At 42.5% G+C, this 26,880-nt stretch overlaps 1 protein-coding gene across 1 annotated transcript in view; it reads right to left on the reverse strand.

The window, feature by feature from the left end:
- The window catches only part of DGKQ (diacylglycerol kinase theta), a 147,094-nt gene extending 120,504 nt beyond the window's left edge, over positions 1 to 26,590 (reverse strand). Inside the window, exon 1 of the mRNA XM_018568147.1 lies at positions 26,107 to 26,590. Coding sequence (XP_018423649.1) covers positions 26,107 to 26,386 — 280 coding nt within the window. The 5' untranslated portion in view covers positions 26,387 to 26,590. The remainder of the gene's footprint in view (positions 1 to 26,106) is intronic.
- Between the last annotated feature and the right edge of the window lie 290 nt (positions 26,591 to 26,880).

Below are 26,880 nucleotides of genomic sequence, written 5' to 3' on the forward strand. Positions count from 1 at the left end.
GATGCACCGATATATCGGCCGCCGAAACATAACTGCCGAAAATGGCACTTTTGGCATAATGTCGAAAGTGCCATTTTCCTGTCGATACATCGGCGCATCCCAGGTTTCTTTCCTCCTCACTGGGCGCTGCTCTATTTCCCAGCCGGGAGGAGAGAAACTGTGATAGCCGGCCGAGCGCTGTGTGAGGAGAGCGCTGTGAGCGGCCGGCGTCTCCTCCCACACCGCTCAGCCGCCTATCACAGTCCAGCAGAGCGGTGTGGGGGCGGAGACAGCGCTGTCACAGGAGGCTGGGCTTTCCTCCCCACACCGCTCGATCAGCCTCCCGTGACAGCGTGGCAGAGAGAAGAGCCAGGTACACACACTCAGCAATCAGTGATCGCTGAGTGTTTGTAAATAATGGACATGGTATGTTAACTATATCCTCAATTATGAATGAATGGGAGTGATCTACATCACATCTACCTCACCTCCTGTTCATTCATAGTTGTAGTTAGAGTAAACAATGTACTCATGTTATGAATGAACAGGAAAACTCATAGAGGATTCCTGTTCATTGATAACAGGGGACACAGAAAAAGAGATTGAGGACTCTGTGTTCTCAATCTCTTTTTCTATTTTAAAAAGGGAAATATCAGGGGTCTGTTTAGACCCCTAATATTTCCCCGAAGCCCCTAAAAGTAATGTAAAAAATAAAAATATTTAATAAAAAATGAATACAAATATATAAAAAATAAAGTTTATAAACAATAAATAAAAAATTTAAAAAATTAAAATAAAAAACATTTTCGGTATCGGTTTCGGCCTGACAATTTTTTTTATTTCAGTTTCGTTTTTAAAATTTCCATTTCGGTGCACCTCAAATATATACATACATATACACACCAAATATTGAGCTCTCTCTACGTTATGCAAATTTTTTGGTAAAATATCAAAACTGCCTGAACGCTTATATGAATCAGCCATAGCCGTTGAAACTAGGAGGTGCACCAAAATTACATTTTTAAACAAACTGGGCTCCAGTTTGGGCTGCTGTTCTGTGATGGAGCTCCATCCATATGTGCATTGCTTGTACAGCTCCCTTACGAGCCCTGAAGCCAGAATGTGACTTCAGTCCAGTCCAGGCACCTCTACAGGACATGCAAGGGAGCTGTTAACAATGCACATATGAATTGAGCGCCCTTTTGGCCATACTTCCAACCCACCCCACCTCAAGCTGACACTCAGCACCGGGCAGCATATTTTGAATGGCTGCACAGCACGAGAACTGACAGTGCTGCGCTAGGAGGAGGCTGAGGAGTGTCTCACCTAGAAAAGTTGAAGGCACGTGACGATCCACTGAACATGAGGTCGCGACCCACTTTTGGGTCACAACCCACCAGTTGAGTACGAAGGCTCTAGACTCTCTAGGCTCTCCCGTTCACACTAGCCTGTCCGCTGAAACCCTGCATTTTAGCAGATGGGCTAGTGCACTGTGAAAACTCCTGTAGTGTGCATTATAGCGCACATTGTTGGATATGTCACTGTTTAAATTTTTTTCTGTTTTTCTCAACTTTATGTGGAGTGTACAATGTGCACACTCCATTCAGGTGCACTGTGCTGCCGTGTGGTGGCCTGCGATGGGATCCATTCAGCATGTCTGCATTTTATTGCAGCACCCGCCCATCACACCCACGTTGTGGTGTGAATGGGTCACATAGAAAACAACAGTTTTTTATGTGTCCTAGCGGTGACTTGCTCTGATCCAGTGCGGAAGAGCGCAGGTCACCCCTAAACGTGTGAACAGGCTCTGAAATACACTTTGCTAACCCGAAACCTGTTTTATTAGTTGACACTACCTGCAAAAACTTAGTGGGCCTCAGAAGCAGATGACAGCTTTGAACTCTAGGGGTCCAAAGCACGGCAATAACTGAACTGCCTAAAAGCATAAAAATAAAAGATAGTTCTTTTTACTTGAAGACTGAGATAACAGTGATGATAGGAAATGCAAGGAAAGGTTGATGTTCCTAACGGTCCTTTTTCTTTGCCGGCATATTGTATCCTCTTTCTTTTTCTTAATTATGGAGTCCAAAGAACAATCTAGCTTAGACCTATAGAAAAAGTTCCTTCCAAAAGTTATGCTACATATTCAGCATTTTATCAGTGGCTCCCCAGAAGTGTTAGGCAAGTTTAATAGCACTAGCGGTTCCCTGTGTATTATTGCTTCAAGCAATAATAATTTTGCATCATGCTATTTGAAGCAATGGACGACAAAAATGGCTCTTATAAGAAAGTCACGGTGATGAGATGCTTTTTTTTTTTAATGATTTACATTTGTGAACATAAAACAGCTCGGGAACAGTAAGAGATACAGCTGTGAACATCATACAAGTAGCAGCATAATAACCATACAACAGAATGAATATCCAGGCAAATGTGCAGAGATGATGCTTTTTTAATCATCCCCATTAAAAAATAAAATATAAGGATAAGTTTGATTTCACTTTGATTAAAAAAAGCATGTAGACAGACACATATTCCAGTATGTGACCTGCTGTTTTTAATTGTGTCCTAAAGAGCTTGATGTGCATGAATACTTTCTCCTTTTATTTTGCAATCATTCTTACATTTGACAACGCAAATGCTTTTTTTTTTTTTCTTTTTCTTGAATCTACAGAGTCACATATAATGCTTTAAACTAAATCTTTCCATTGAAAAGAAAAAGCTGACAATTTAATGAAAAGCGAGCACCCTCTGGTGCTTTTCAACAACTCCTTCAGCACTCCAGGATTCCAGAAACCTGCGGATGATGCCAACCTTGGGAAGCAAAGCAACAGGCTGGCATGCAGTTTACTATTACACATAAAGAACATTCCGTTTTCATCACCCTTTCTTAGCAAAAATATAAGGGGGCTGCCATCGCTGACCTTCTGAAAATTCTAGCTGTCTGGCTGTAATGCTGACCTACTAGCTTCAACATTTTCTCAATCATTGACCCAGAGACTAGGCATGCAGTAAAGTCAGAGAACATCAAAAGTCTTTATCTAAATATTTGTTTTGAACTAGTAGCGTGAAGTAGTGATGCAAAATGGTCAGCATAATAGCTAGGCCATTGGCATTTGCAAAATGAGGTTTCTTTTAAAGCAGAACTGCAGTGGACGTGGGGTTGATGCAGCATTTGTCATCATGTGCAAGTATGCACAGTTATTAAATCATGGAAAAGCCATATCTCAGTAAACAAACATACACATGTGGACAAATCTTTTGGTACCCTTAAAGTTCATTGAAACAATGCATCATTCCTCCTGAAAAGCGATGAAATTAAAAGCAATCATCCCAAATGTACCTGCATGCGTTTGACATGTAATAGAGTAAGGCCCCTTTCACACGAGTGTTGAGGTTGTCAGGTTTCAAACCCTCCATTTGCAGATGAAAAACGGACAACAATGCATCACTATGGCAGTGCGGATGATGACCGCCAGTTTACATCAGTGTCAGTTGAGGTCCGCAATTTGAGACGGATCAGCTCTCCGTTTGGACTGATCGGGACTGATGATCAGTTTACATAAATTCAGGTTACTTCTGTTTTTTTGGGACTGATGTTGTAATACAGCATGACTAGCTCAATGTATGCTGTGGGAAAGCAAAGAATCATGGGAATTTACCATACTATAACAATAGTCTCAAAACAATCATGTAAAAAAAATAGATGTAAATTGAACTGACAACAGATTCAGTTTTCATCAGTTTGTTTGTATCCGTGAACCTTGACTGAACGGATGAGGCTTGTGTGAAAGGGGCCTAAAACTAAAGTGTGAAAAGAGATATATCATTCAACCAAGATATTGTAAATAATTGGATCATAGTGATATTTCAAACTGACTGTTTTCTGTAAGGCCTGGTTCACACCTGGGCGTTTTACAGTGCAATCCTACACGCTGTAAAACGCTCAACATGTGAAAACCAATGATTGCCTATGGGCGTGGTTCCCACCTGGGCATTTTACAGCGTGTAGGAACGTGCTGCAAAACGCCCTACGCCCAAAGAAGTACAGGAGCTTCTTTGGGGCGTTATAAGAAGAACGCTCAGGTGTGAACCCAGCCTAATTAGTATCACACGTCTTCAATCTTGTCATCAGTCAGTCTATTTCAAAATAAACTTGTGGGTTCTTCTTTATTTGTAGAAGGATAATCAACACACGTATCCATGTTTGTACATGGAGACTATTTGCAATATACACTATATTGCCAAATGTATTTGGGACACCACTCCAAATCATTGGATTCAGGTGTTCCAATCACCTTCATGGCCACAGGTATATAAAACCAAGCACCTAGGCATGCAGACTGCTTCTACAAACATTTGTGAAAGAATGGGTCGCTCTCAAGAGCTCAGTGAATTCAAGCGTGGTACTGTGATAGGTTGTCACCTGTGCAAAAAGTCCATCTGTGACATTTCCTTGCTACTAAAAATTCCACGGTCACCTGTTAGTGGTATTATAACAAAGTGTAATTTTATGTGGCCGAGTTGTTATTGTTCCCAGTTGCTTCCAGAGCGGGGTGGGCACATGCTGAAGCGCACAGTGCCCAGAAGTCACCATCTGCAGAGTCAATAGCTATTTTTTTGGCCTTCAAAATTGGCACAACAACAGTGCGTAGAGAGCTTCATGGAATGGGTTTCCGTGGCCGAGCAGCTGCCTCCAAGCCTTACATCACCAAGTACAATGCAAAGCGTCGGATGCAGTGGTGTAAAGCACGCCGCCACTGGACTCTAGAGAAGTGGAGACGTGTTCTCTGAAGGGACGAATCACGCTTCTCTGTCTGGCAATCCGATGGGCATGTCTGGGGTTGGCAGTTGCCAGGAGAACAGTACTTGCCTGACTGCATTGTGCCAAGTGTAAAGTTTGGTGGAGGGGGATTATGGTGTGGGTTGTTTTTCAGGGGTTGGGCTTGGCCCCTTTGTTCCAGTGAAGGGAACTCTTAAGACATCAATATACCAAGACATTTTGGGTAATTTCATACTCCCACCTTTGTGGGAACAGTTTGTGGATGGCCCCTTCCTGTTCCAACATGACTGCGCACCAGTGCACAAGGCAAGGTCCATAAAGACATGGATGAGCGAGTTTGGGGTGGAGGAACTTGAATGGCCTGCACAGAGTCCTGACCTCAACCCCATAGAATACCTTTGGGATGAATTAGAGCTGAGACTGCGGGTACCGGACCTCACAAATGCGCTTCTGGAAGAATGGTCATTAAATGTCCATTAAAGTTCATGTGCATGTAAAGGCCGGCGTCCCAATACTTTTGGCAATATAGTGTACATATTTTAGGAGATATCTGAAATAAAATGATTCACAGAGGCCATTTGGTAAACATTTGCAGTAATAAAGGGGTACTTAAACACCCACATACATCAACAAGTAGAGCTCATCACTCAGCATGCCCTGACTCAAACGCTACAATAAAAGACATTACAATATGATATTGCGTCACACTTTAATAAGCATAAGCTCAAATACAACATTCATGATGCAGCCATGGTTAATTACATACTATGTTATAAATAGACCTATCTATTCTAAGCATACAATTAAAGCAAAAACAGTACTCAAATAAAAGTCAGCCCTTTAAAGATCATGCGTGGTTTACTTTATTTTTCACAATGGATGTGAAACCTTCCCACATGAGTGCAGAGGGACTTAAATTCCCAACTACGACTGAATTGTATAAAAGATGGTTGATAGAAGGAATGTAGCCTATGGTGACAAGTATTTTTTTTCTTCATTTGGCCTTGCCATAAAGCATACTGATACATGTTGAAATGTATGTCAATGCAAAAATTAAAAAAAAACAATACTTGCAAATGTACCATCCTTTGAAAATCAAAGAAGAACTCCAGGAAATAATGTTATTAACCCTTGCATTGGGGCTACCCCCACACTGGAAGGGTCAACTGCTCTTTTGTATCTAGGGACAACAAAAAAAGTAAGCAAATCCCTGCACTGGCTTTCATTCACCCAAATTCAAAATATTAACAACGACTTACAAAGCTATCTACAACTCTACCTCCGGCTATATCTCCAACCTTGTCTCAAAGTATCACCCTAACCGTCCCTTACGCTCCTCCCAAGACCTCCTGCTTTCCAGTTCCCTAGTAAACTCCTCCCATGCTCGCTTCCAGGACTTCTCTAGAGTCTCTCCCATCCTCTGGAACTCTTTACCCCAACCTGTCCGCCTATTTCCCACTCAATCTGCCTTTAGGCGATCCCTAAAGACATCTCTTATGGGAAGCCTATCCGACCTCTAACTAACAAATGAACCATCATGTTCTCAACCAATTTATCCCCACACAGCTACCTCCTCATGTATCATTTGCCCCTCCCTTTTAGATTGTAAGCTCTCATGGGCAGGTATCCGCTGCATTGGGATGCATTTTCAACAAATGTTAACGCAAGGGCACTGAAAAACAAATAGGTGTGGATGATGCTAGTTCCCACTGCTGTGTTGCGTTACTCTGGGGGGGGAAAAAAAAGTAGTGCATGTTCTACTTTTTTTCAGCGTAACATAACGCAATGGAACTGAGTGGTGTGAACTGAACCCATTCACGCCCATTCATTTTTTGGGCTGGCATCCGTTGAAAAAAGGATCGCAACGGATCTGGTGTGAATGGGGCCTTAAGCTTAGGCATTTAAAAAGGAAGATGGCAAAGTCTTCTGATTAACTCTGTTTAATTTCCATCTTCTTCAGGTCCATGAATGGGATTACTAATGTATTAGGTTGATGCATTAAAATCAGGGAGTTACACATACTCATTTACACAATCGCTTCCTTTTTCTCTGTAGACTTTGCACATAGGTGATGCTGCAGAGATTTGTGTATACGTTCTGACCGGAACACATCTACTGCAGATATCATCCCCCAGGTTCCTGACTTAGAAACGTCATCTATCCACCTCAGTAAGTGCTGTTCAGTCTCTCTGTTCTTATGTCAGGAAATCTTATTATGTCATCAGGATCTGCAAATCCTTTAAATGTTCTACCTCCGTTAAAGTGTCTTAAAAGATCCCATAAGCCACAGTAATAAACATAATGCTGTATTACAAATTGCCCAACAATTTCAGTATGTCCACAACCTGCTGTGGAACACCACCAGGGCGAATCTAAAAATGGCCCAATCTAACCCATGTGTCCGATTAGACTGCTGGTGGGCACCTTCAAGGCCCAGTCACACTGTTTCGGTGCAATGATATGCTTTATGCTGTGCATTATCAAGCATTGTCTTCAATACAATTACAGCAATAGAATGGCTTCAGGATGTCCTATGCTTTCCGTCTGTGCTGCACTCATATCAGTTAGAAGTAGAACCCAGTTCTCTCTGTGGACTTCAGAACATCCCCCTCCCACCATGTTATGGAGAAGAGGAGAAGTGAGGTACCCTTTCATAGGGTGACAATGCTGCTTCCCCAAACACTAGTATGGTCAACCTAAAACAGAAAGTTTTACATATGGGGATCAGACAAAATCGGGTGTGCCAGCAAAGAGTGCAAACTATTTTATACAGCCACAAATGATGATGCACAGCAATTATCAAAAAATTTATTAATTCAATTACAAAAAGCTTGAGCATACAAAAATACAACATTACACCATGGTCCTTAATAACCACAATGCCTCTGCAGTACATGCACGTGTGAAAAATGACTTTTCATCAGTGTCTTAAGACATGAGTGTTCGTACAAAACAATATCTGTAACGTGCAATAGTAAACATGTAGGGGATAAAAAAAATAAAAAAAAAAGATATCAGAGCTGAGCTAAAGCTAAATATATGCATGTACTGGCCAAGGTAAAAGTGAATGCAAAAGGATTAGTCAGCTACAAAAGTAGGGACACCAACAAAACCATGTCCCACGCATATTGTGGTAGTCCTGTTTATCAGAAGTACTTTCTTCTTTTTACAACTGGAAGGGTGTTACTGGCAGGATCACCAGATGAAAATTAAGAACAAGGTCCAGCAGAAAAAAGAAAAAATAATGCAACCGCCACATCTAAGGACTGGTAAGCTGCAATATTTTACATTTTTCTTTGGGGGTTTAGATATACTTTAAGACTGCTTTTGCCATTTAGAAGTTTACAAGCCGTTTTATTGAATCACATCTGTATTACCTATATCCTTTCCCAATTCATTTCAGATATAGTGATATCACAAGGCCACAACATGTGGGCCACCATGTATATGCGTTGCAGTGAATGTAGCTTACTATTACAGACTATATTTGAAGTGACAGGAAACTCAGTTAAAGCTTAAAAATGCATTCGAGTATCTTAACTGTTAACAAAAATGTATCTTATTTGTATATCACTCGGCTGTAGATCCTCAAATCATCTCTGAATTGGTGCTGACACTGTCCTTCCTTCCTTCTGGAGGGTGGTTACTTTTGTATCCCATGGTCCCTGTGTGTGTTGTAAAGTACCCACCACTCCAAGCTCTCCCATGATGGACTACAATCTCATGTTTAGTTTACTAATTTGTAGTGAGATTGTAGTCCATCACAGGAGTGAGCTTGGAGTGGTGGCTACATTACAACATACACAGGGACCATGGGAACAAAAGTAGCCACCCTCCAGAAGGAAGAACAGCGTCAGCAAGAAATTAGAGAGAGTGATACACACATTTGATACATTTTGGTTAATAGTTTGGGTACTTGAATGCATTTTTAAGATTTAACTGCTGAGAAGTCACTAACTTATGAGTATAACTAAACTAAAAGTAGTCACCCTCCAGAAGGAAGGACAGTGTCGGCACCAATTCAGAGATGACTTGAGGATCTACAGCTAAGTGATACACAAATAAGATGCACTTAATAGTTAAGGTATTTTAATTCATTTTTAAGATTTCACTCCCGAGTTTAGTGTCATGTTAAATAGTACCGCCTACTGGTTCATAGTAACAAAGTTTTTTCTTATCAATTCAAAAATCGGCCATGAAATACTGACCAGGAAGCGTGGTCATACAGATTTTCCAATTTTGTTAACCCTTTCTATTCTCTTTTACAGTACTTCATCCCATTTTTCTTTTTTTTTAAACTTTTATTTCACGGGGGCTGCTGTTTCTCTAGCTAAGGTTGTTATATGGACAGTTTAGATCCAAACAATGCGCTACATTGGAGTCCTATCACACCAGCAGTGTGCACTACCACACAGCTATTTGTGTGCACTGTTAAAGCAGCAATGCAAAGTGCTGCCAAAGTTTACCTTTTTGGTAGGGATGCACAGATACCAGTGCCGATACATTTTCATGAGAACTACCAGGGTTGCAGCTGGGACCTGACTCTGGCGTTCCACCATTGTCCTGAAATCATTAGTCTGTATTGTTTTAGAAAAACTGTCACATGACAATAAACATATGTATCAGTACTCGTACTTGTAAGTACTTGGGCAAGTATCAGTACGTGCAAAAATGGTATCAGTGCATCCATTTATAAAAACAATATCATACATTAAAACAGAGATGTACAAATCCCAGGAGGTCCGTGTGCTCCTTACAAATGACAGCTGCCTCCTAACTTCTGAATATTTCTCTAGTCTAGTCTTGGAGCTCGAAAAGTATCTGTACTTGTACAGAGTACGGGACTTGGTATCTGTGCATCCTTACCTTTTGGTTTAACCTTTACCGTTATGCTTAAAACAGAAAATCCTTTTACAGGTAATGAAGTGTAGAGAGAGTAAAACATACTCTCCCTACTGCTTAGATTAACCACACAGCAGTCAGGATAATAGACAGAAAAGAATTGCATAAAAAGGAACTGGATTTTTTTTCTCCTAGTTCAGATCTGCTTATGATGACAAATGGCAGATATTTTATATACCGTATATACTCGAGTATAAGCCGAGATTTTCAGCCCATTTTTTTGGGTGAAAAGTGCCCCCCTCGGCTTATACTCGAGTCAGCGCCAGCGCGTCATCTTACTTACCTCGCCGAGCGTCGCGTCACTAAACCTTGCGTCTCTCCTCACGTCCCGAAAATGTGATCTGCCCATGCGCCGCCCCAAGATGCTTTGCGCCTGCCCGAGATTTTTCACATTTTTGGACGGGAAATTTTTTACACTTTTTGCATATATCTACTGCTTGCTAGCAGTAGATATATGCAAAAACACCCGAGGCTTTAAATTATGCTTTAAGGAAACTCGATTGGTAAAATCAAATAAAATTTATAGTGGCATTCATCAAGTCTCTGATGGCATTATGGAATGTTCTGACAAGATTTTTCATCTGAACATTCATACAAAAATCTATTTGTATGACCTGCATGTATGGAATGGTTTTCAAAAATGTATGTGTGTGCGCGTGCATTGGTCACGGAGTCACCAAATGTCAATTGGTACTATTCATTAACTTTATTAAATACACAATTAATGAAACCACAAAAACATCACCATCTGTGTCAATTACGGCTTAAAGTGAAAGATAAAAAAAACTGCTAATTGGCAGAATTTTTAAGACAGAAGAGACTGCAAGTCTGTGTAAAGCTTTTGGCTGCGTGTCAGTAATTTGTTTCCTGTGCACCGAGCAGCGCAACTCTGTGTACAGGCTCAGCATGCCGAGATGAGGTAACCCCCATGCGCATGTGCAGGAGCTATAGCATCGGGGCCCAGCTAATCAAGCAGCCGAAGAATTGAAAACCTGAAAGACGACCAGAATGAACATGGAAGCACCAGAGAAGGAGGAGCACAGTCGCTGGAGGGGGATCAGTTTGGCAGGTAAGTCTGCCAAAATGTGCCATTGGACTTTGTATCCTAGCACATTATGGCTAATAGCTTCGGGGTGGGTCGTGGGGGCTTTTTTTAATTCCTCGCCGTACTTCCGCTTTAAAAACAGCTGAAGCCGTGTGACAGTAAAATTAAGCACTGCCTTCACAAAAAAATTCAGTAAGACTTTGATGATGCTGTCCAGCAGAACCGGCTGCTTGTTGATATTTAGTGGGCTATTTTTGGTTATAATATCAACAAATGCGAACAGCTGGAAGTGACAATGAACTATGCTGCAATGTATGTACTATTGCAGTACACAAGATGCTACTTGGGAAAGCATTATTATTATTAATATTAAACACATATTTTACAGTTTTCAGCATTCGTGTAAATGAATGCGTACGATGCATTGTATTACATGAAAATAAATATTGTTGGGAGCACAAGATTAGCGGTTGTTCACATGACTTGTGCTAACAGACAGGAAAAGCGTGACCTTTACAAGAAATATGCAAGATAACTGCAACTAGACATGTGGCTTTTGTTGATTGTACTGTGCCATTTCTAATTTTTAGTTGGGAACAATTGTCAACGGTAATTATAACAAAAAAAAATATATATAGATCAGTCATTTATTTTTATACCAAGTGGCTGTTTAAATATTTTAAGAAGTGCATAAAAGGATAAAAGGAGAAGAAATCATTGCAGAAGAAAGCCATTTGTCAGATGTGCAGACATAGGCTAGCTCACGATTGAGCTGGCAGAGATCAACAGGTAAGCATGCACACATAATGGGATGCCGGCTTTGGCTTTTATATAAGAATGGGAAACATTGCAACCTCTGGTCTTTTCTTCCACACTGTATATTTCCTTTTAGGAATGCTTCTACTGTACACACATCACTGAAAGCCGGTGCTGCAGAAAAAAATTATTATTCTAGGACTCTTGGCACTGAATTCACCATACCTAATAAGAACAACAACTTTAATTCCTTACTTTTTGGGGCTTTTTGTTTCACTTTATTGCTATCAAAATGGTGCTGATAAGCATCCAGAGGGGGCATCAAGTAGAAGTGATCGCCACCCGAGTTATGGTCACAAAGAAAGCAAGAATTCCAAAAGCTGGCTCCTGGATTTGACAGTCTGGCTCCTGAGTTCCATATTAATTAGTCTACTACTGGTGTATGCCTTTGGTCAGATAGAGGAAATTGCTCAAAGTGAAGGGAATTCTTCTTTTACACAGTACTCTCCTGAAGATGTGTCTCCATTGGAAGATTTTCCCTCCTGAATGTTGGATTTTCCTCGGTGACAATGGCCAGCTGGAGAAAACGAGGGGTAAATCTGCTCAACAGGGACACAAATGGCAATAAAATCTTGGAAAGTCTAGCTTTTTTTCACCCTGTCCAAATTTAAAAGAAAAGGTTTTGCCCAGTGATGCAAAGTTTTCAATACAAATCCGTTCTCCTAAAAAGATTTTTACAAAGCAAAAAAATAAAAAAAGAAGTCTACACATTTGTAGTATTGTTGGCATTCATGGACCTAAGCACTATGTCCGTGGCAGCACTAGCATGTACAACTGGGAGACTGTTTAAGTTTTCAGCAAAAGCGATTTGGGTGGCAATCAATTCTACATGCTGCAGAAGATGCCCTCTCTAGCTGATTATCAGCACCCTTTTGGCAACAATAAAAGGGAAAAAAAGTTTAATAAAGAAATGTTTAAATTGTTTTAAAGACCACCCCCTCTCACAGCTAAGCAAAAGTGTGCGTGCTGAGTTTGTATACGTAAGCAGGATTGCACCATACATATAAAACATACCACTGCACACACCAGAGTGAAATAATTCTAGGACCATCATTCATTGTTAAAGGGTTTAGTTATCCTTTAACAATGAATGATGGTCTTAGAATGATTTCACTCTGGTGTGTGCAGTGGTATGTTTTATATGTATGGTGCAATCCTGCACCATACATATAAAACATATAATACATTTAGCAATGCTAAAACATTATAAAAAGAAAAGAAAAAAAAACACTTACCTGTGTGTAAGGGACCAAGCACCTCTGCGCATAGCCCCGTTTTCCGAGTAACTGGAACACGGGCGCTACTACGCATGTGCACAACAAACTTCCGCCAGAAAACATGCGCACGTGAGGCGCACAGGAAATGACACGTCTGCTGCTAATGGATTGGCCTATATAAACCAGCCTGTCATATCCTTAGTTGCTGGATGATCTTCGGCTAGTTCCCCGTGTTCCTTGCTCCTGCCTTGTTTACTGACTTCCTGCGTTTGACCCAGATTGCCTCAGACCATTCTCAATTGCTGCCCGCCTCCTGACCTCGGCCTGTTCATTGGACTTCCTCCTGCTTCCTGTTTTGTACTTTGCTGCTGGACTGGATTTGACCCTTGGCTTCCGTTTGGATCGCGCTCCTGTCTTCTGCTTCAAACACCCTGCTGCCCGCCCGGCTTGACCTCGGCTCTGCTTGACCTGCCTCTGTTCCAGATTCTGGATTTTCTTCCTGGCACAAGTATCTGCTTCATCCTTGGCACTCATGCAGCTCCTGTTCCCATCCTCGGGTCGAGGGACACGAGCTGCAAGGGAAGCCTCAACAGTCGGTCTCCACTCAGGTACGTGACATTGTGTCTCCGCTGCACGCTCCCGTCACATGCGCAGTACAGATCTTCGTCCGGGAGAAGAAGAGAGACACAAGGTAAGTTAATGCAGCAGCGCGCACCCGCACAGACTCCACTGGACAGAAAGTGCCAGTAAGAGAAAGGAGTCAGCGCTGGATCAGAGACTGGCACTAGCACCGGAGGGACTCCTGAAAACTACAGGAAAGAACATGATCGGATCAAGAGGCATCATTTAAGGTAAGTCCTTACACTAACATTGGGGGGGGGATGTTATCCTTTAATGCTACTTTAACTCTGAACTGATCACCTGTAAAGGCTTTTAAAGCATCGCCTATGGACAGCTTTGGGTAACATACTGATCCAATGGCTTCACTACAATTAAAACCAATCGATTTGTGAAATACTCTTTGTGAAGACAATTCTGAGCTGCACACTTATTAAAATGATGATGCCAGAGACAGCCAAGCAACTAGCACATTGAGACCAATGGCAGCTTCTGCATTTCTCTCAATAAAAGTCTACTTTAAAACACACTTTAATGTTAAAATTCAAAAGCTTTATTTTAATCATCCAGCAAAAAGCACACTATAAAAAGACGATAGCCTTACGCAAAGCAGAATGATGCAAATCAATGTTGTGAAAATTACCCATTGTTACAGAAGAACTCCGGGCAGAAGGAAACTTAAGGCTGGGTACACACCTTAGCGTATTAGAAACTCGCGTTTGCCGCGCGTTTCTTACCGCGAGTTGCGGTAAATGAAACGCGTGGTAAACACGAGTTTCTGAGCGGGTATTCGGCTGTATCCTGATGGATACAGCGGGATACACGCGTTAATACGCCCCAAAGAAGCTCCTGTACTTCTTTGGGTGTATGGCGTTTTACCGCGCGTTCAAACGCGCAGGTGAGAACCATGCCCATAGGCAAACATGGGTTTTCACCTGTTGCGCGTTTTACCGTGCAATCGAACGCGCGTTAAAACGCGCAGGTGTGAACCGGGTGTAACACTTGCAGTGGAGTTACCTGCAAACTGCAAGGGTTTCGTTTCAGGTCTAAAATAAAGAGATACTCATCAAATCCTCAGTCCTGCCTGGCTGTTAGATCGGTCTGTGCAGCCCCTCCCCCCCCTCCGTTCCAGCAATACGCTGTATTGGACATGATGACTCACAGGTTCTTAGACTGCCGTAGCAAAGGGAAAGAGATGCTGCAGGGACCGGTCTAGCAGCCAAGGGGGTCTGAGTATTAGGCGAGTATATCTTTGTTATTTTAGACCCTAGACAAAATGAGCACTTAACCCTTGCGATGTAGGGGAAGCCCCACTGCAAGGGTTATTTCTGTCCGGAGTTCTTCTTTAAGACATATGCAAGACAAGAACACCACTGCACATCTAAGCAGTTTATTTTATAAGGCAATGCCTTGAGAAACAACAGTGTATAAAGTGTAAAACCCCAAAGAAAACAGAGATTATCCCTTTGCTGATCTTATCTAATTGGTGATTATCGGCTCAATCACTTTGCTGGACTTTACACCTGAAAATGTTTCCATCCTAGACTGGCTACAACAAGGAGAAATATGTCTGTTATTGGATAGTGGACTTTGCCATACAACCTGCACTCTACATTTCTTAAAATGGTTTCAAGGTGATGCTTTCACTGCATGAGAGGGAATGAGAATAGCCTATGTTGGCTTCCTCTCATATTCTCTCCTATGTTACACTTTTATTTTATATTAAAACAAAACAATCAAACATTTAAACTTAGTGTACTTCACATGGTAAACAACAATCATCATCAAAATTCAATCAAAACGCACGCTTTGCCGACATGACTGTAGTAAACTGGAATCCGTCTTTCACAAATTACAGCACTCAACACATACTTTTTGCATGTAGCATTCACTTACTAAATAATTATCCGTTTCTGCTAAATGCCTTATGGCAGATTCACACTGTTGTGGTGTGTTACTATACATTGTGTTGGTGCTTCCCATCCATACTGGGCAATGGTTGATGGTCCAAGCCTTACCAAGATCAGCGCAGTTCCTGATACATATAGTTTTTTGCAAATGGAAACAAATAAATCTTAGCTTTGAGGCAATCTTCACTTTTGATCAGAACATTAGTGTTTTCCAGACTCTGCTTAGTTTTGTACCATCTGTACAACCTTTGGTCGCCTACACTTAATGATCACGTGGCCCACCCACCTACACTGTCCTCTTCAATGTAAACTGTTCCTCCATGCCCCCAGTGGTAAGTGCCAGTGACAGGTGACTTAAAAAAGAACTCTGGGCAGAATAAAACAACCCATGCAGTGAGGCTACCCCTGTACTGCATAGGTTAAGTGCTTGTTTTTGTCTAGGTTCTAAAATAACAAAGATATACTCCCCAGAACCTTGGTCCCACCTGGCTGCTAGACTGGTCTCCGCGGCCTCTCTTCCCCTCCTCTCCAGCGATCTCACGTCTAATAGACTGATGACTCATGGGTCGGGTCCTTAGACTGCCTGAGCGGAAGGGGAGAAAGGCTACAGGGACCGGTTTAGCAGCCAAGGTTTCGGGTGACTATCTTTTAGACCAGAGTTTCTCAACTTTTTTAAGTCACGTCATCCTTTTAAAAGTCTGTAAAATCTTTCCCCGGTCTAATATGTAAAAACCTAAATAATAACCTAAATAATAAAAATTTTAAAAAATTACGCGTGGCCCCCTCCTAAATCCACACAAGGCCCTTATCCAATGTGTCTGGAAAGGATTTTAAGGGGAAGACTTAAAATCCATAAAACAAAGTGGGGTTCCCCCTTCACATCAGAAAATTATGAGGCACCCCAGGCTACCACAGCACCCTGATTGAGAAAGGCTGTGTTAGACCCTAGACAAAATCGAACACTTAACCCTTGCAGTTCAGGGGTAGTCCCACTGCAAGGGTTAAGTTTTTAACTGCCCAGACTTCTTTAAGTAGGTAAATTCTCCTATAAGGGAGTTTTGAGCAGAAACAATTACCCTGTTTCCCCAAAAATAAGACCTACCCCGAAAATAAGACCTAGTACTTATTTTTGAGAATTGCTAAAATATAAGACCTACCCCAAAAATAAGACCTAGTTGTGACCATTCCCAGGGCCGGTGGTGGCATAAGGGGGAACTTGAAGAGCCGCGGGAGAGGCAGGAGAGAATCAGCGGTGCCAACGAAGCCAGCGCTAGAGGAAGCAAGGCGGCACTGGAAACGGTGCTGACCTCCAGAGCTCTGCAATGTGGACATCAACAGAGTCTTTACTTTGAATAAGACGCTCTAAGGATATCAGTACCCCAAGTACACAGCTGCTGCCAGATTTGGTTCTAACCAGGGCTTGAAAAATTTTTGGGTGTCTCACTAGTCAGTCAAACATTTCACGAGTCAGCATGACCGGACTATAGCCTTGCAATTTAGTTTAACATTTTTTGGGACAGATAGAGCTTTCTTTTGGAGGTATAGAATCACCACTGGGGGTTTTTATTTTTTACTATATAATGAAAAAAGTACCGTAAATTTCAAACAAATAGAACGTTTGCCCTACGTTATGTTAAAAAGCATTTATTCTTACCCATATCTTTGGTAAAATATAAAAGACGGGGTCACGTCGGGTAAATAGACACCAAACATGTCATGCCTTAAAATTGCGCGCGCTCGTAAAATCGCAAAAAAACAACCACACCGAAAAATGCCCATAGGTGATGATTTAAACACTTTTACCGCTCATTAGTTTAGTGTTATCAGTGATTAATGGCCCTAAAATTATCTGCTTCACCAGCTTCTGAAGCTGGAGAGTGACAGCTGAATGCGGAAATGATGTAATATACATCACTTCTGGCATTCGGAGACTGGAGAGGAGATCAAAGGGAGATCTGTACTGATCTCCATTTGATCTCCTGACGCAGAGCAGGCGTGTGGGTCCCGGCAGCATCGGGCACAGCGGGTCTCGGGACCAGCAAAGGCAGCGACAGCTGCTGCCAATACAAGTGATCGGGTGTCTCCAGTGACACCTGCTTGCGTGAATGTAAAGCTCCCGGACGGTCGTTTAATTACATTGGCTGGACGGGAAGCTACTCGTCGGGCTCTGCTGTTCTCTCGTCACAGACGAGAGGATTTTTCAAGCCCTGGTTATGACCAACAACCAGGGCAACACAGGAACTCCATCTTATGGTGGATGGGAAATATTCTTATGCCTGTACCACCAGACCTCTTTTTTGAGCTGCTTCGAAAGTGGAACCAAACCATCTCCTCGATGATCTGCTATTTTTGTGTTTCACTATGCCCAAGTAAGAAATCATCGTTTTTTTGGTTGACCTTTTCTTTGGCAACCATCTTTTAAACATTACAAGCCATAGTCATCTCTATGAAATGAAAAACTTGGACAGTGCAGGACTAAAACACTCATGCCCATACCAGGTCATGTTTAAAAGAATGGTCTTTTAGAATCCTGTTAAACTGAATATTTATTTTATTGGGATACCATAATATAGAGCCGAATAACATAGAAGCGGCAGTCTGCCAATTTGCTCGCCCATGGCGGATGAGCAATTAAATACAATATGCACAACATTTGGAGAGCTTCTTACAATCTGTGCCTGCAGTTTTCCAGTGTACAGCAAAATCAGCTCTAATGCTGTTGAGATAATAATTAGACCCTTACAGTCCTTGTGAATCAAACATAAACACGGTAAATGAAACACACTACAGCAAACTCATATGAAAGCAAAAGAAATGGTTATCACTGAAGGAATAAAAGCCAGGTAATAAGCTTTTACCAAAGACTAAACAATTATGTTTAGCCAGGATTTAAATTTACACATACAGCGGTACCTCGGGTTATGAACTTAATTTGTTCCGTGATTCTGGTCGCGAACCGAATTAAACTGTGATCTAGACTAGAAGAAGCCATGACCATGTGTCAGAGCAGGGAAAATGGCTGCAGTTGTGTTCGTCACCCAAAGCGGCGTTTGCGAACGGAGGCAAAATTTTGCTGAACTTCCTGTTCGTGAACCGAATTGTTCACAAACAGAAAGCGTTCGTGAACCGAGGTACCACTGTATCTGACATACTGTAAAGCATAAAAAAGGAGACACAGGTATTAGTCCCTTGCCTTCTCATTGGACAATGAACCATCATTACCACAAAACAATCTGCAAAGATTCCATTAATAGAGGTATTACCTTCCAAGCTATACAGTGCAACAGGTGTGCATCAATCCAGTTAAAACGTATGTATTTAAAATGTAAACACATTTAGGCCTTTCTTTTCCAAACCTAAATCAATTTGAAAAAAAAAATAGCTACTTGCTTTTTAACAGCTGTGGGGCGGTCTTATACCCCTATTTTGGAAACAAATACCCCCCCCCCTTCAGAATTAGACTTTATTAACTGAGTAAAGGATGTCCAGAGAATGGAATATCTATCTGCAAGACTAAATAATACAATATCCCTCTTTTACAAGGTTTGGAAGCTATAGGAAGACTTGGAGGAATCCTTAAAGGAGAAATATGGGGTCAGTGCTTTTCCCCATAGTTCTCCCCAGGGTCACGGGAGGACACAAACTAGTGTCCTCCTGTGACCCAAAGCTCAGTATACCGCAAGCTACAGCTCACGGTATACTGAGATCGCCGCAGCCGGGACGGATCCCGGCATTACTGTCAAGATCCACCCAGCTGCGCGATTGATAGCTGGCTCTGCCTATATAGAGGCAGAGGCAGCTGTACCCGTCCCCTCCCGTTCTGCCAGCCAGCGCTAGAGGATCGGAGAGGGGGAATCCCTGCAGGGAGCCGTGAGTGAGTCACGGCTCTCTGCAGGGACATGATCAAGAAGTGAGCGAGCGACGGTAACCTGTGACAGTTTAATTGTCACACATCGGCTGGAACTATGAGGCTGAGTGATTTTCACTCACCTCATAGTTCTCCTTTAACAACTAGACCTCCTGACTAGGATTGCCATGTTCTATAACTTCTTATTTTTGGCGTCGCCCCCGGGTGGAGCTGATTTTCTTCACTTTTCCTAATCCTATTTCTTTTTTTGCTTTCTTTCCACTTCCTGCTTACTTTCTCCTCTTCTATTTTCCTTTCCTTCTCTCCTTCCAAATGGATGAAAGATTACAACAGAAGAATATTGTTTATTGCTAATGATACCAATACTCTATAATTCAATGAAGAAGCTCTGCTGGTTGAATAATAATGATCGTTGTTTCTCAACGCTTAGACCTTGCAGTTGATTCTTTTTTTAATGGTCAATGCCTAGACATCTGCTTCTTTGAACAATTTTTGCTCCATTTGCATCTCTATTGTATTATTCATGGAACTTGTTGTTTTTGTACACTAATATGTTTTGTGTAACTCCGTTATATTAAAATAAAAACTTTTAAAATCAGAAAAAAAGTGTAAAACACATGCGCACCATAGAAAAAAAAAAACTATCATTCACACAGCGATTTAAATTGCATTTCCAGAAATGTTTCAATGCTCAACACATAACTATCTATTTAATTCTATCGTGCCCATTTACATCAGCAACATGCTGTCACCCAACGCTCCGAAAAAGTACAGGAGCTTCTTTATGGCAAGATTGCAAGTTTTTAGCCCCCAAGTTTAATGGGGGCACCTGAAAAATGTACAGATTCCACATCTAACAACTGCTTCTTCCCCATAGTAACTAGCTTTCTATGTGCTAAAAACAAAATGCTCAAGCCCGAAAATGTTGAGAAAAAAAAAAAGTGTACAGACGTGCAAAATAAAGCGTGATGCTCAAGTAAGAGTAGGTGCTTACTCCTTTCGCTGCTATCAACGTTTGTAATACATCAGCAGCAGCAGCGGGCCCCTGAAAAACAGACTCCCCTATTCAACACCACCTGTCTTGCTTCCTGAACTCTGATGCGCCTCCTACGGGCCGGCGACTGGCATCGTGTCAGAGGGTAGATGGGACAGAGATCATGAATGGATCCTTGATCTCCTACCCGCTGAATGAAGCCTAAAGCGATGACGATTTAATCACTTCCAGTTTCTGAGCTGTCATTCCCCAGCCTCTCTGGAAGAATCTGATCAAGATCTTAGATCTTGTGAGCCCCCTATGCGATAGCAATGAAGGCAAGTAAAAAAAAGTTGTGAAAAATAAAATACATTTAAAAACAACCCCCTCCCCCCATAAAAAAAAATTTAGGTCACTTCCACACATGCGGTCTGATCGGGTCCATTTAAACCTGTTTGCCCCCACCTTCGACCAGGTCCGGAAAAACAAACTGGATAGGGGGTAATCTGATGTAAACAGACACATGTCCGTTCACATCCGATTCCGCATAGATTGGCATGGTGTCTGGTCATTTTAGTTTTTTCCTCCATCACAAGCAATCTGTGCTTAAATAGTTCCTTTGACATGGAAAGGTGACACTAGGGGTCTAATTGGCTTGTAAGCCCCTCTATTAATTCATAAAAAAAAATTTAAAAGGCTTTGAAAAAATAAAATGTAAAAAAAAAAAATTGTTTACGTCCTCCACAAGCGTGCACATATTATCGTAAACATGCGTCGGGTGCACCTACGTACAAAAACCAGATCAATAATTCTACGGCCAATATTCATGTATATCTCTAATCTGATGACCTGTAGGGGCTTTTAAAGCATCGTCTATAGACAATTTGAGGTACCGTATTTTGGCGCTGTCTCACGGACACACCCCATTTTTTTTTAACATGAACACGTTAGGCATCTATTTAACCATCTTTTATATTCTAAAAAAAAATAGGTATTATATTGTGTTTTTGGGCACTAAAATTAACTAAAAGTGACATTAAAGTCACATACCCCCGCAATTTTGCTTTAAGGACTTACCTTAAATGATACCATTTGATCTGATCAACTTCTTCCTTCCACTTGTATTCAGCAATCCCTCCAGCGTTGGCGCCTGTCTCCGATTCCGTGCAGACTGCTGCCTCTTCCTTTCCCACGGTGTCTGTCCGGCATGCACACTCACGGCTGCGTGCATTCGCTTACAGTGAGTGTCTCCTCTTCTCCCCGCCGATGATCTCCACTGCGCATGCGCTCGCACACATCCTCCTGTACGGCCATTTGAGAAGCTGGATTTTACAGCCGGCGGATGACAAATGTACCTTTTTACTTATTGGGTAACTTTTTTTAAAAAAATGTATGTTTTTACTGCTTGCTAGCAGTACATGGATGTAAAAAAATGTGACTTTAATGTCACTAAGTGTATTTTTTATTACAATTTTGGGTTTAAGCATTGTGCTAATATCGTGTCACGTACAAATTTGCAACTGCCAACATTTTATTCCACAGGGTCTGTGCTTTCAGAATACACAATATATAATGTTTTGGGGGTTTTAAGTAATTTTCAGGTTTAAAATTTGGATTTTAACATGTGTGCAAAAAAACGCTTTGGCAGCGAAAGGGCTAAAGCATGCATTTTAGCATGTGTACAAAACACGCAGCAAAAGGGTTAGAGCAACAGTAGGTCATTTTATTTCCCATGCTAGAAAAATGGTAGCTTGAATGTAGCTGCCGAGGACAAAACACTGGCAAATCATACATCTTAAAAGGAAAACGGCACGATCCGTAACAAACAGAAATACTCCTTAGCAGCAAAGAGGTTCACCTCTATGCACCCAACATAAAACCATCATCTAGTGATAACGCCACACGCAAAGTGTTAATTGTGTTGAATCAGTCAACAGAGGAATACTTCACCAGATAAGAGGAATCTGATCACCTCTGTACACGGAACAACATATGTTTTACTACACTGTTTTACTGCTATGGCTTCTTGCAAAACAAAACACAAGCGGTAGCGAAAATGACCTGTAGAGATATATTGTTACAAGCTGCAGCCCCACGAACAGTGACATGACAGCTATGAATCTGCAAAGATTCCAATCGCCGGCTAGACAGAGGAAACAGGTGTTTAATAGATTAGATCACACATTTCGTCCACATAGCCTAGATCACTCAGGAGAAGAAGAAAAAACATATCCCAGCCGTACACTGTGAAGGTGGATAGAATATGAAGACCCATTAAGGATTCTGTATTATAGATGTGCGTTGGGTTTTTTTCATGACAGAAAATAGATTGCTACATCATTTACTGAGGAAAAAAAAAGGCTGCCTCGCATGCAAAGAGCAATACGGCATTGGGCTGAGAGTGGAAATTAGCATGTAAAAGCCTTTATGCTGGTTAGCACTGACCCACATTTGTACTTGTTGCTTGTACAACAGCATTGACAGGATGAAGAGGTATCCTGAGATGCTCTGCTTGTGTGTGCCAAGATGCCCTTTTTTCTCGTCACCCACAGTCCTTCACCAGGAAGACAACGGACCATTGAAATGCTTTCCCGATCACTCCCTCATCCTATACAATCACCTCTGCTTATCCCCATTATCTTGCACCGTTTACGGCTCGATCACACCGGTGAGCTACGTTTTTCTGCACCGAATCAATGCAGGTCACTGCAAGGGCACAGAGAAAACAACGGTCTGCGTAGTGCCTTTGGAGACGTGTTTTAAAAGGCAGCATGTATGCGTTGTAATTAAACGCATGTGAACAAATGTAGGTGCAACGCACAGCTACTGGGGAAAAAAATTGACCCTTCTGGGAAATAGGGCTGAAATATTCTCGACAACAGATGGCATTAAAACGCATGCCAAGGCGCATAAAGATGCACAATGCATGTAAACATGCATTAGGTGGTAATGGGTTCATGTAAATGCCCTCCAATTTTTGTTTATTTTTCCTGCTAGTGAAGCAATCCTTCTCTTTTCCCCTATGACATCACAGCCCCTCCCCTTCCAAAGGCCATCAATTTACCAGGATCCAAGAGGATGCCCTGCATCATTCGCTTGTTCACTCTTTCCGTTGAGCTGCGTTTTTCTGAACATGACCACACAATTGTTATCTACGTGCCCTGTTCATACCATACCCTGTGCGGAGGTGTGCAGAAAAAAAAAAACACAGCTCAATGGAGATTGGGTGAACAAGGTGCCCCATTAGATACTGGTCCTGCACTGACTGGCAGGGAGACATAATTACACTCATAATCCTCCTCCTGAGTGTGCGTAACACCACCGCAGGAGGGACAACACTATGGTGAATTCACCAACGACAAAACAGTGTTGTCACCCTGCGGGATGGAGGTCTCTTAGGCTGGCCAGGTGTATCAATTGATAGGTGTATCAATTGTTTTCGTTCAACTCGCAGGCTGAACGAAAAAAAAAAAAATTGACCCGATTCCTCCATCAACACAAACAGTGTCGATCGAGGAATCGCCGCTGTTTGCATTGCATTCTGACAGGTGCCGCCGGCACCTGTCACCCGATCAGAGCATGCAGCTCATTAGCTACCAGCTCTGATCATATGAAGATTTTCCAGCCGGCTACTTCCATCAGCTGATCAAGGAATGCCGGCTGAAAGGGCGCCGCAGACAGCCCCACACACTGTGCAAATTTTGGCCGGTAAATTAAAAATCAGCCGAAAATCGACCTTTAGACTGACAGGATCAGCAGGTATTTATGTAATGTAGAAAAGGGCTCTCAGTAATGTAAGGGCTTGTTCACACTGCATCCATTGAGCTGCATTTTTCTACATGCCTACACAATTATATTCTAGGCGCCCTGCTCAGACCATACAAGTGCACTGGCATGCAGAAAAACGCAGCTCAGAAGACACAATGTGACAAGCCCTGAAGGGAAGCTTTTCTGTTTTGCATTTGGCTGCAGTTCTAAGGGCCAGTGGCGGGAATTGATCAAAACAGGAGCAGACAGAATATCAAGCAGTTGCCCATAGTAACCAATCAGCTTCTATCTTCAGTTTGCTCAGTTAAGATATGAAAATGAGATATAGAAGCTGATTGGTTGCTATGGACAACTGTTCAGATGTTTTTTTTTGTTCCAGTTTTGATCAATTCCTCTCATCGTTTAGAGGGCCTGTTTTATATGCATTAAGAAGCTCATTCATTTTGAATGGGGCCACAATGCACCAAAGATGCTTTTCTTACCACAACGCAGAGATCATTCTCACTTGAGCACCATGATCTGTCATGAGAATTAAATCTGTCACCAGCACACCAAGGATCTTCATCCAGTGACACCTTTATTGACGTTCATTTATAATGTCAGACAAAGCGACATTTCAAGACAACACAGGGTCCCTTCATCAGGCATCACATTACAGATTAAGCCTGATGAAGGAACCCTATGAGGTCTCAAAGTATTGCTTTGTCAGGCATGAATGCTGCCCATACACTAACATTTTCTTAGTTCAACCCTTGGGCTGAACGAAGAAAATACAACAGATTCGCTCGTAAGCATTGATGGAGGAATCTCAGGTTGTATTCACTGAGGGGAATTTATCAAAACTGGAGCAGACAAAATCTGGAGCAGATTTGCACTGCAACCAATCAGCTTCTCTGTCTCAATTTCAAATCTTCCTTGAGCAAACTGGAGAGATGCTGATTGGTTGCCATGGACAACTGCTTCAGATTCTGTCTACTTCAGTTTTGATAAATTCCACCCATTGTATTTTGCCGGCCTCTGTCAGAATACCTGAACAGAGTCGGCAGCTGATTGGCTGCCGGCTCTGTTTGTTCAAAGATTTTCCAACCAGCTCCTTCCATCAGCTGATCAAGGGATGCCAACCAAAATGCTGCCAACAGCGGCACCCACTGTACAAATTGAGGCAGGTTCATCAAGAACTGGCCACAATTTGCATAGTGTATGGCCAGCTTTAGAATGAACGTCAATAAAGAGGTCATCAGATAAGGATCCTTGGTGTGCTGGTCTTGGTGTTCATCAAGAACCGGCCAAAATCTGCATAGTGTATGGCCAGCTTTAGAATGAACGTCAATAAAGAGGTCATCAGATAAGGATCCTTGGTGTTCATCAAGAACCGGACAAAATTTGCATAGTATGGCCAGCTTTAGAATGAACGTCAATAAAGAGGTCATCAGATAAGGATCCTTGGTGTGCTGGTCTTGGTGTTCATCAAGAACCGGCCAAAATTTGCATAGCGTATGGCCAGCTTTAGAATGAACGTCAATAAAGAGGTCATCGGATAAGGATCCTTGGTGTGCATCAAGAACCGGACAAAATTTGCATAGCGTATGGCCAGCTTTAGAAGGATTGTCAACAAAGGGGTCATCAGAGAAGGATCCTTGGTGTTCATCAAGAACCAGACAAAATTCGCATAGCGTATGGCCAGCTTTAAAATGAATGTCAATAAAGGGTAATTGGATAAAGATCCTTGGTGTGCTGGTGACTTGGTATGCGTCGCCATCCACAGAGTACCCTTAGTGGTCGTTAAATAAGGGGTACATAGGTCAGGTGAGGGATGAGATAGCTACATGGTCTGTCACAACACGTGTGACAGAGTTCAGCTAGAGCCTGGACCAGTTGTCCATGACAACCCATTTAGCTTCTCTCTTCAGTTAAGCTTTGAAAACGATAGAAGCCGATTGGTTGCAATGGGCAACTGCGCCAGTTTCTGTCAGCTCCATTTTTGATCAATTCCCCTCATTGTGTTAGTGCATCAGGGTGCTATTTAAAATGAAAAGCAGCGCAAACACCATGGTAGACGTGTTGCCGCGCAAATCCAGGAAAGCGAAGCTAAACGTGCGTTAGCACAATGCACAGGTGTGATTTGTACTAGGAAAGCCATGCCATTTGATCTATATCTACTAGGATAAGGTGATGAGTTGTGGCAGATGTGACAAGGTGAGTAGGTGCCACCATAAGACAGACTTACCCTCACACAGGAAGCCGCCCAGTCCCCAGATGAAATCCGTGCAGTGGTGACAGAAGGTGGGCTTGGTGAGGGTCACTTTCCTGAAGGCATGTCCTGGAGAGGCAGGGGCTTGTCTCAGCTGCTGGTGCTTGCTGCCAGGTGAAGAAGGACTCTGGGACTGCGGGGGAGTTCGGCTCTTGCCCCCGCCAAGCTTGGGACTGGAAGATGGGCTGCTGCTGTTGCTTCCTCCGGCACGATGGCCCAGATTGCCAAACCTGGACCTGGCTCCGTCTGCAGCCATACTCTCTTCTCTCTCTCACACACTGCACAGCACACAGACAAGACTGGAGAGGAGGGGCCCGAGGAAAAGACGAGGAAACGTGCGAGGAAGAAGAAGGAGATGTTGGCACGGCGTCTGGCAGGATCACAGCTCAAACAGGTAACGAATCCTCCGGCTTTCCCAGGGCGAGCTCATTGATTGGGTGACGAGAGCAGCCATAAAACATCACCCGCAGTCTACACACACACGGCGAGTGAAGGAGAGAGCCGAAGACGAGCCGTCACCGTGTGTGTGAGTGTGCTCTGGGCTGACCTCGCTGCTGGGCTGTGACTGCAAGCCCCGCCCCTCCTCTCAATGTGCAACACACTCATCACACAACCTCTGACAACTTTCTAAACCGACACAAACGACGCCACTCAGCATGCCACGCACCATTCACTTACTAAATCATTATCCGTCGCTGCTAAATGCCGTGTGGCACATTCACACTGTTGTGGCGTCCTAAAACTGCAACA

Source organism: Nanorana parkeri, unplaced genomic scaffold, assembly GCF_000935625.1.
Source record: "Nanorana parkeri isolate BGI_ZX_2015 unplaced genomic scaffold, ASM93562v1 scaffold1144, whole genome shotgun sequence".
NCBI classification, from domain to species: Eukaryota; Metazoa; Chordata; class Amphibia; order Anura; family Dicroglossidae; genus Nanorana; species Nanorana parkeri.